At 43.6% G+C, this 11377-nt stretch overlaps 1 protein-coding gene across 2 annotated transcripts in view; it reads right to left on the bottom strand.

The window, feature by feature from the left end:
* Positions 1 to 148: 148 nt before the first annotated feature.
* The window catches only part of AKAP8L (A-kinase anchoring protein 8 like), a 30109-nt gene continuing 18880 nt past the window's right edge, over positions 149 to 11377 (bottom strand). For both annotated transcript variants that reach the window (XM_060008143.1, XM_060008144.1), the window contains 5 exons: positions 11176 to 11317; positions 10982 to 11087; positions 10614 to 10744; positions 646 to 741; positions 149 to 530 (listed from right to left, as the gene is read on the bottom strand). In XM_060008143.1, the coding sequence (XP_059864126.1) occupies positions 213 to 530; positions 646 to 741; positions 10614 to 10744; positions 10982 to 11087; positions 11176 to 11317 (793 nt within the window). In that variant the 3' untranslated portion in view covers positions 149 to 212. The remainder of the gene's footprint in view (positions 531 to 645; positions 742 to 10613; positions 10745 to 10981; positions 11088 to 11175; positions 11318 to 11377) is intronic.

Here is an 11377-nt window from a genome sequence, read left to right as displayed (position 1 = left end):
GTATCCCTTCTCCTCCCCGCCAGTGCGCAGGCGCAACCCACCCCTCCCGGGCCCCACCCGCAGGCACACACAGCCCAGCGGCTAGGTGCCGACACCCGCCCACGGGGACCGCGCCGCACATAGACAAAAGAGGAAGAGGTAAGATGGGAAGAACTTTATTAGACTCGGCTTGCAGCCTCGGCCACGCGGGCCCCGCCCGCCCCGGGCCCGGGTCATGGAGCGCCCCCCCCGCCCTCCTCGTCGTCGTCATCAGCCTCCACGTCCAGGCCCGGGATGCCTCGGATCTGGCGCTCCAGCGCACCGCCCAGTAGGGGCACGGCCGCCTCTTCGTCTTCCTCGGGGGGCGGCGGTGGGGGCGGGGACGCGGCCCCAGGGGCCGGCTCCGGGGGCACTGGGGGCTGCGCCGGCGCGCCCTCTGCACCCTCCGCGACCCCTGCCGCTTCGACCAGCGCCCCCTCATCCAGGGCACCGCCCTCGGCCTCCTCCTGTTCCTTCTCCTCCTCCGGGCTGTCGGTGAAAGGGTTCTCGCCCTGCGGAGAGGGGCGCCATACTGAAGAAAGGGAGGACCCGCGGGGCTGGGGCCGGGACCAGGACCAGGGGCTGGGGCCGGGGCCGGGGCCAGCATGCCAGGGGCGTGCAGCTCACCTTCAGATAGCGCTCCAGCTTCTTGCTGATTAGCTTGTTGTTGAGGATGCTGCGAGCCACCATGAGCGAGGACTTCTTAGACTGCTCCATCATGAGCTACGGGCAAGGCAGGCAGGGCTGCAGAGGCTGCCCCAGGTATCCAAAACTCCCCACCCCACCCCGCCGGATCGGGCAGAGACCACTCACACCCGCACACCTCTCCACCTCCACCTCGGGGCCCAGCACCGCCAATGACTACTACCAGACTGCGTAGTTCTGTAAGCACACCCTTGGGTACAAGCGTGGGTCCACTCTACAAGCATGGAGCCACGACCCGATTTGATCTTTGCTCAAATGCTCCATCTTTCCATACCATACTTACTGTATGTAACTGATTACAGACATATGTGTTTACAGCTGTACTGCAGAAATCTGATTTGCTTACTTAAAAATTATAAGCAGCAAACAAATAAAAAAACCTACTAAAAACCAAATGTGCAACACCTAACAAGGGGGCAAATGCCCTAAAATGCATGGAACTCTTTAGGATAAACAGGGAGGATATAAAAGCAGGAATACGAATGTCAAACGGTGTATTTTAATGATATACATCCTTTTAATCCATAGGATTCCCAGGAGGAAGAATTATACCCCCAAATGTAAAGGTTGAAAAGAGACACTTATACTCTGTTGGTGAGAGGCTCAACTGTTTATTTTCTGGAAATCAGTTTGATGGAATATATCAGAAGTAAAAATTTCTCAGTAATTCCTTCCCAGAGTCTAGCCTAAGTTTAAAATTGGAAACATGCATGCACATTGATTGCAGTAGTGAAAAATTGGAAAGCACCTTAATGTTCTTCAGTGGAGAAGTGGTTAAGTAAATCAAACATTCAAAAGAACACCATGCGGTCCTTAAAGTAGGGCTCAGGGACAGTGTGCACAGCATTCCAGAGCCTTTCCCTCTGGGAGGATTTATACCAAAATGCTACATGATTTTCTCAGTGGTGAGAATGAAGGCAACTCTTACTTCCATCATTAATGCAAGTAATGGTAATGCAAGTATAAAGCCATGAACAGGAAAAACAGGTAAAGCTATTTTTGGAGGGGTGGGGAAGCTGATCTCCAGGACCTCTACTCTACCCTAGCCACTCTATTATCACATTTCAGAAAATCATCTCACTTTCTGTTTCTACTCCCTTTCCCCACCTTCATCTTCTTTTCCTTACATATTTTTCTCTACTACTTGGGGAAGATATTAATAGCCCTCATGCATGCTGAAAATGAAACAAGTTAAAGATACACAAAAGAAAACTGCCTACATATTGGTTTGTCCTTGTGGGGAATAAAAGGGATAACTGGTTCCAGTCGCAGGTGTAGTTGTGGGTACTTTAAGGTTTGGCACACTTACAAGGCTGTAGTAGAAACAGATATCCCATGGATATTAAACGTTAAACTATGTGTTATCTGCAGAACACCCAGTCTCAATGTGCACACCGCTGACTACAGCTACAGAAGCGTTCCTTTAGCTGTGACCCAATTTACTCTGGATAAGAGCAAAAACGGTTCACATTCCATTATTTATAAAGTTACCTGCTGTTTGCTTTCATTATTTTTGCTACACTCATTATATTTGCATTTAAATGTTTTAGGCAACTTAAGAACGAATGTACAAGATGCAGTAAAAATGAATTGCTTGGGCTTCCCTGGTGGTGCAGTGGTTAAGAATACACCTGCCAATGCAGGGGACACGGGTTTGAGCCCTGGTCCAGGAAGATCCCACATGCCGCGGAGCAACTAAGCCCATGCGCCCCAACTACTGAGCCTGTGCTCTAGAGCCCCTGAGCCACAACTACCAAAGCCCATGAGCCCAGAGCCTGTGCTCTACAACAAAAGAAGCCACTGCAATGAGAAGCCCACACATGGCAACGAAGAGCAGCCCCTGCTCGCCGCAACTAGAGAAAGCCCGCGTGCAGCAACGAAGACCCAACACAGCCAAAAATAAATAAATAAAAATTTTTTAAAAAATGAATTGCTTGATATCCACTACTTCATGTATATCAAGCACAGCAGTAAAACAAAAAAAACCCATATATTTAATTTTTTCTTAAGTTTTTTTTTTGCTTTTGTGATTTTTTTTGATGTTTGACTAACATGCTGTAAAAATAGTTAACATGGAACTTGAGATGATGGCTTTTTTAATGTCTTACGAGATTTTCATGAACAATTCAAGCATAATTGTTAAGAACACGTGTATTAAGTTCATGTTAAGTGGAAAAAAAGTTTTATGAACGGAAAAAAAAAAAGATGCACAATTAGGATACTATTCTCACTCGCCAATACATTATCCTCCTCCCTTTAGGTGCGCAGATGGACACACCAGAATGTCTCCCAACTGAAGCACACTTACAATGTTTTCAGATTTTTGCTACAACAACCACATACCACATACTAGCAGACCTTATAAGAAATACCAAAGGAGGTTCTTCAAGCAGAAAGGAAGTGATCCCAGACAATAATGCAAATCCACATGAAAGAACAGTAAAGGTAATTATGTAATTACAAAAAACACTACAAATGCAGTATGTTTTCCTGTCTTCTCAACTGGTTTAAAAAGGGGCTGTATAAAACCATACATATATTTAAATATTAAAAATATATATAGTTGTAAATACATATAAATAATTGTATTGTTTGGCCTGTAACACAGAAATGTAATATATTTGCCAATAATGGCACAAAGAAGGTTGGGGGAGTAAAATTGTATTGGGCTAATAAGGAAACGACTGTAGATGGTAACTTCAATCCACAGGAAGAATTCAAATGAAGAGAACCAGTAATGAGCAATAAGAAGGCCAATATAACAAAAACTAGAAATATGTAACTGCTCTCCTTTCTTCTGTCAGCTTCCTTAAAAGACAAATTATATAAAGTAATAATTACATTGTATTACATTATTGGGTTTGTACCACATACAGAGGTACTACTTTACATAACAAAAACCTCCTATGTAGAGAGGTACATAGGGGTAACTTAATCTCACTGAAATTAAGTTATTGTATCTAAAGGAAAACTTAAAAAGTTAATATGTACAAGGTAAGGCCTAGAGAAACCACTAGGAAAATAATTCCCCAAAATGCAGTGCAAAAAAACCATTAAAATTAAATGTTATACTAAAGAAATACTTAATACAAAGAAAGCAGTAAAGCGTGAATAGAAGAATGATGTAAATCTAATAATATCAACAATAATGGTAAATGTGAATGAATTAAACAATCCAGTCAAAAGACAGAGACTGTCAAACTGGATAGAAAAACAAGATCAAATTATATGCTATTCATAGGAGATACACTTTAGATCCAATAGATTCAATAAATAGAAATGAAAAGGATGGGAAAAGATACACAATCATCAACCATAAGAAAAATGAACTGGCTATACTAATAGCAGACAAAATAGAGTGTTAAAACAAAAAATGTTACTAAGACAGAAAGGGACATTTTATAAGGATAAAGGGTCACTCCATCAGGAGGATATAACAATTCTAAGTATAGATGCACCTAACAACAGAGCACCAAAATACATAAGACAAAACCCGACAGAAATAAAGGGAGAAACAGACAATTCAACAATAGCTGATATCCCACTGTCAATAATGCATAGAACAACTTGGCAGAAGACCAACAAGGAAATAAAAGGCTTGAACAACACTATAAAACCAAACAAGCATAACAGGTATCTATAGAACACTCCACACAGCAAGAGCAGAAAATCCATTGTTTTCAAATGCACAAGGCACAGCATAGGCCATACACTAGGCCATAGAACAAACTTCAGTAAATTAAAAGGACTGAAATAATAGAATGTATATTCTCTGACCACACTGAATAAAATTAGAAATCAGTAACAGAAAGGAATTTGGGAAATTCAGAAATATGTGAAAATTAAATGACACACTGCTGAATAACTAGTGGGTCTAAGAAAAAGAAATCAGAGGGAAATTAGAAAATAACCTGAGATGAGTGAAAATGAGGACGTGACATGCCAAAAGTTATGGGATACAGTGAAAGCAGTACTCAGAGGAAAAATTATAGCTGTAAATGCCTACATTAAAATAGAAAAAAACCGGGCTTCCCTGGTGGCGCAGTGGTTGAAAGTCCGCCTGCCGATGCAGGGGACACGGGTTCGTGCCCCGGTCCAGGAAGATTCCACATGCCACGGAGTGGCTGGGCCCGTGAGCCATGGCCGCTGAGCCTGTGCATCCGGAGCCTGTGCTCCGCAACGGGAGAGGCCACAGCAGTGAGAGGCCCGCGAACCGCAAAAAAAAAAAAAAAAAGAAAAAGAAAAAAACCTAAGCAAGCAGAATATTGGAGTAGAAATTAATGAAGCAGAGGACAGAATAACACAAGAGGAAAAAAAAATCAATGAAGCCATAAGTTTATTCTTTTTAAAGATCAACAAAATTAACAAACCTTAACAAGACTGACCAAGAAAAAAACAAGACTCAAATTACCAGTCAAAAATGAAAGAAGGGGGGGCTTCCCTGGTGGCGCAGTGGTTGGGGGTCCGTCTGCCGATGCAGGGGACGTGGGTTCGTGCCCCGGTCCGGGAGGATCCCACATGCCGCGGAGTGGCTGGGCCCGTGAGCCGTGGCCGCTGGGCCTGCGCGTCCGGAGCCTGTGCTCCGCGGCGGGAGAGGCCACAGCAGTGAGAGGCCAGCGAACCGCAAAAAAAAAAAAAAAAAAAAAAAAAAAGAAAAAGAAAGAAGGGGACTACTGACATTACAGAAATAAAAAGGATTATAATGGAACACTAGAAATAAATGTATGCTAATAAATTGGATAATAGATGAAACAGACATATTTCTAGAAAGACACAAACTACTGAAACTGACTCAAGAAGAAATAGAAGGAGTTCCCTGGTGTTCCAGTGGTTAGGACCACTTGGCACCTTCACTGCTGGAGCCCAGGTTCAATCCCTGGCCCGGGAAGTAAGGTCCTGAAAGATGCATGGTGCAGCCAAAGAAAGAAGAAACAGAAAATCTAAATAGACCAATAACAAGTAAAGAAATAGAATTAGCAATGAAAAAAAAGCAGCTACCCACAAAGAAAAGCCCAGGTCCAGATGGCTTCAGAGGCAAATTCTACCAATTTAATACCAATTCTTCACATACTTCCAAACAAAAGGAGGGAAAACTTCCCAACTCATTTTTTGAGGCCAGTATTACTTTGATACCAAAACCAAAGACATCACAAAAAAACACAGATGAATTATCTCTTATGAATACAGATGCAAAAATTCTCAACAAAACATCAGCAAAGCCAATCCAACAACATATAAAAAAATTATACACCATGACCAAGTAGGATTTTTCCCAGGAACACCAAGCGTGGCTTAACAACCCAAGTTAATGTAATATACCATACGAATAGAATAAAAAACAAAAGCCACATGAGCATCTCAATAAATGCAGAAAAAGCATTTGACAAAATCCAATATCCTTCCAGAATAAAAACACTCAACAAGATACGAATAGAAGGGAATTCAGCAACCAGAAAAAGGGCACCTATGAAAAATCCACAGCTAACATCGTACTTAATGGTCAAAGACCGATGCTTCCTCCCCTACCAAGATCAGGAACAAGAAGATACTTCTCTTCAAAACTGTGTTGGATGTTCTAGCCAGGGCAATTAAAGAAGAAGAAAAAAAATTAAACGGCATCCAGATTGGAAAGGAAGTAGTTAAACTATCTCTATTTGCAGATAACTGATCTTATATACAGAAAATGCTAAGGAATCCACTAAACTATCAGAATTAATAAACAACTTCAGTGAAGTTACGGGATAAAATATCAACATACAAATATCAATTGTATTTTGATACACATACAAAGAACAACCCAGAAATGGAATTAAAGAACACAATTCCATTTATAATAGTATCAAAAGAATAAAATACTTAGGAATAAATTAAGAGCCCCAAAAGTGCAAAACTTATACACTGGAAACTATAAAACACTGTTGAAAGAAATTAAAGAAGATCTAAATAAATGCAAAGGCACCCCATATTTACAGACTGGAAGACTTAATACTGCTGAGATGGCAACACGCTTCAAATTGATACAGAAATTGAATATAGTCCTATCAGAATAACAGCTGGCTTCTTTGTAGAAACTGACATGCTGGTCCTAAAATTCTTGGAAGCTCAAAGGCACAATCTTGAAAAAAAAGGAACAAAAGTTAGAGGAGTCACACTTTCCGATTCTTAATCTTACTATGAAGCTAAAGTGTGGTAATGGCATAAGAATATAGAGAACAAAAGAATAAAGAGTCCAGAAATAAATCCATGTAGCTATGGTCAACTGCTTTTTGACAAGGGTGCCATAGTGAAAATGAGAAAAAACAGTCACAGGGAAAAAGTAGTTTCTTCTACAAATGGTGCTGGGACAACTGGAAAATCACATGGAATAGAATGAAGTTGAACCTTACCTTATACCATATACAAAAATTAACTAAAATGCATCAAAGATCCAAAATTATAGGAGCCGAAACTGTAAAATTCTTATTGTAAGAAAACATAGGGGGGCTCCCCTGGTGGCGCAGTGGTTGGGGGTCCGCCTGCCGATGCAGGGGACGCGGGTTCGTGTCCCGGTCTGGGAAGATCCCACATGCCGCGGAGCGGCTGGGCCCATGAGCCATGGCTACTGAGCCTGTGCGTCCGGAGCCTGTGCTCCGCAACAGGAGAGGCCACAGCAGTGAGAGGCCCCCCGCGTATCGCAAAAAAAGAAAAAAAAAAAAAGAGAAAGAAAACATAGGGGAGCTTCCCTGGTGGGGCAGGTTAAGAATCCGCCTGCCAATGCAGGGGACACAGGTTTGAGCCCTGGTCTGGGAAGATCCCACATGTCGCAGAGCAACTAAGCCCGTGCGCCACAACTACTAAGCCTGGGCTCTAGAGCCCGTGAGCCACAACTACAAGCCTGTGCACCACAACTACTGAAGCCTGTGTGCCTAGAGCCCGTGCTCTGCAACAAGAGAAGCCACCGCAATGAGAAGCCTGTGCACCGCAACCAAGAGTAGACCCCGCTCGCTGCAACTGAAGAAAGCCTGCGAGCAGCAATGAAGACCCGACGCAGCCAAAAATAAATAAATAAATATTTTAAAAAAAGAAAAGATAGGGGTAAATCTTTGTGACCTTTTATTTGACAATGGATTCTTAGATATGATACCCCAAGCACAGGAACAAAAGAAAAAAAATAGATAAACTGGATTTCATCAAAATTAAACTTTTGGGGCTTCCCTGGTGGCGCAGTGGTTGAGAGTCCACCTGCCGATGCAGGGGACACGGGTTCATGCCCCGGTCCGGGAGGATCCCACATGCTGCAGAGCGGCTGGGCCCGTGAGCCATGGCCGCTGAGCCTGCACGTCCGGAGCCTGTGCTCCGCAACGGGAGAGGCCACAACAGTGAGAGGCCCGCATAATGCAAAAAAAAAAAAAATTAAACTTTGTGCTGCAAAGACACATTAAAAAGGTGAAAAAAAACAACCCACAGAATGGGAGAAAATATTCGCAAATCATATGCCTGATAAGGTACTTGTATCTAGAATACATAAAGAACCCTCAACTCAAAAAGACCACACAATTAAAAAATAAAGTATCTGAACAGACATTTCTTCACCTCTAAGAATGTAGACAGATGGCCAACAAGCCACTGAAAAGATGCTCAACATCATTAGTCAGTTATCAGGGAAATGCGAATGAAAAATACAACAGATACCACTGCACACCCACTAGAATGGCTGGAATCAAAAAGTCAGATAATAACTAGTGTTGGTGAGATATAATAAATCAGAGCTCTCATATATTGCTGATGGGGATATAAAATGGTACAGCCACTTTGGAAAACAATCTGGCAGTTCCTCAGGAAGTTAAAATGTTACTATTTGACCCAGATATTCCACTCTTGTCTAAAAGAAATGATAATACATGTCCACACAAAAACTTGCATCATAACAGAATTATCCATAATAGCCAAGAGGTAGAAACAATCCAAATTCTAAAGAATGAATAAACCAAATGAGGTATGTGTCCATACAAGAGAATATTTTTAGGCCATACAAAGGAATGAAGTTCTGACACATTCTACAATATGGAAGAACATTGAACATACGCTAAATTGAAGAAGCCGATCACAGAAGACCACATACTATGTGATTGCATTTTTATGAAATGTTCATAATAAGCAAATACATGGAGACAGACAGTAGATCAGTGGTTGCCTAAGGCTGGCGGAGCATGGGGGTTGGAGTGATAGCTAAAGGGTATGGGTTTCTTTTTGAGGTGATGAAAAGGTTCTATAATTGACTGTGCTGATAGCTGCATAACTGTGAATATTATTAAAAACTACTGACTTGTACACCTTACATGGATGAACCATATGGTATGTGAATTGTATATCAATAAAGCTGTCACCAAAATAATAATAATAATTAGAAGCTTTTTATTCACTTCTAAGTCTGGAATTTTAAAAAATATAGTGTTTATATTGAAACTATCTCTATAAACTACTCCTGGTGTCTTCAAAGTAACTTTTATCACCCTTCCAATCCCCTCTACAGTTGCTGGTTGTTACAGCTGTTCTTTTTTTTTCAACTTGCTTTAGAATCACTTTTGAGTTTATTTTTTGCTAGCTATCATTCATTTCATCCAGATTTTCCAAGTTTTAATACCATGCACTGTCCAGCCTCTACAATCTGCTCTCTGTTCTCTTTTGGTATACCCCTTTTATCAGCTCCCAAACCAAGAATCTCACCTTGGCAAGATCCCTACAGCTTCTCTGCTGCCAAAGCCAAGGGACATTTTCCTTATCTTTCCATATCTCTCAATTGCATATGCCAATCCCAAATCTCCTCAACCACCCAAGCCAGATCTCTAAACCCATCCCACTGTTGAGAATCACTGCACTGAGAAAGACCAGCGATGAATCTGATGGGCATGGAAAAAGGTTGAGAAATGCTATTTCTTATACCATTTTGCTGCTATTATCTGCTCATAAATCCCATCAGCCTCCTCCAGGTGATGGCACCCAAGACTCTCTTTCTAGCCCAGACCGGGTCCTGAGCCTCTCAGCTCTTTCCCTACTGCAAAGCCCCACCACCCTCACTTGATCTCTAACAGACACCTCTAACCTAGGATGTCACCCATTCAACAACAAAAAAACCCCACCTACTCTGGCTTCTGTGATAGGCACTGGGAATACACTGGAATGCAAGACAGAATTTTTTCAATTTCTTGCCAAACTCGCTCCTTTCCCTGTACCATATACCGCCCTCCCCATCATAGCAGCAACACTGTCCACCAGCTAAGGCAGAAATCTGCCACATCCCAGACTTCTGGTCACTCCCTCATGCCAACCTCCTGTTCACTTCCTTAACACCTCTTCTATCCTGCCTGTCTTCATCTCCAAGGTGGAGGCATACCTCTGGCTTGATACTGCAGCAGCCCTTCCTTGATCCCCAACCTCCCTCCCACAACAGGTGCCCAAAGTCTCTAGTCCAACACCGACTCTAATCCTACTGGTCCCCCACTTAAAAGCTTTGCTGCCTACAGGAGCAAGATCAGGCCCCTCAGCCCAGCCCTTGTGAACCTTGTGTCCAATACTTCCTCCAACAACACTTGCACCATACACTTCTCCCTGTTTGGTTTCTGAACCTATGTGGCCATTGACCCATATGCACATGGAGGTCCCCATATCCCACAGACCTTACTTCTTAAGGTCTAGCTCTGATGCCACCACCTGCCAGGCAGAGTCCCCATTTCCCACCCCTCTCTCTGTAGCTTCGCTGACTGAACTGGGCTGGAAATGTCTACATCTTCCTGCGCCCTGCAGTCCCTGCAGTTTCTCATAGGCAAGCAGGGGCTATAACCCCAGGACCTCCCCAGTGGCCTCACCCAGTCAACCCACAGGCTGGTGGGAGGGCACTGGTAGCCACTCACCCTGCGGTTCCGGTTGTGATCCATGGTCTTGAGGTGCTTCTGAATGATCCCAAACTGCATGGGAATGAAGAGGTCACAGGCTGCACAGTGGGCTGCCTCTACCTTCTTCACAAAATGTTCCATGGCAATTTCTGTAGAGGGGAGAAGGAGGGGAGTTGCCACTGGTCCCAGGCACCTAAGAAAGACCCAGGAGTTGGGGGAAAACAGCAGACCAGCTCCTCACCTCACCCTGCCACTTCCACGTGGGCCTGAGGCTGTTCTCAGTGACCCTCCCTGGGGGAACAGAGGGGTGTTGTGACCCCACTCTGAGAACCAGAGGAGGGAAGGCTGAGGCCCTGCCTGATAGGACTGGGATGGAACCTCCTCACCTTGGGTCAGATCTTGGTCTCTGTAGATCTGCTGGATCAGACCATCAAGGTCCTCCACGGTTTTTCGGAGCTCCTCTGTCTTCTTGGTCTTGTTGGCAACGTAGTCCTGCCGGAGATCCCAAGGAGATATTAAGGTTTGTGTGGGCTGCTCTATGTCCTGAGGGTAAAAGCAGCTGTACCACTCCAAGGCTCACCTGCAGAAAGTCAGCTGTCTGCTTCGGAAGCTTGGTGCCTACGTACTTAAAGTGTTCCTTGTGAAACTTGCTGTCGAGGTGGCTGGCCATCTCATCCTCGTAAAAGGTCCGGTATTTGCAGAGAGAACACACAAACTGGATCCTGCCACAGGAAGGAAATGAGGGACTGAGATCAAGAGGGTCCCAGGGAACAGTGCTGCTG

The sequence above is a fragment of the Delphinus delphis genome, chromosome 3, assembly GCF_949987515.2.
Source record: "Delphinus delphis chromosome 3, mDelDel1.2, whole genome shotgun sequence".
Taxonomy (NCBI): Eukaryota; Metazoa; Chordata; class Mammalia; order Artiodactyla; family Delphinidae; genus Delphinus; species Delphinus delphis.
Note: the sequence above shows the minus strand (reverse complement) of the source record. Positions and strands in the feature narration are given on the sequence as shown.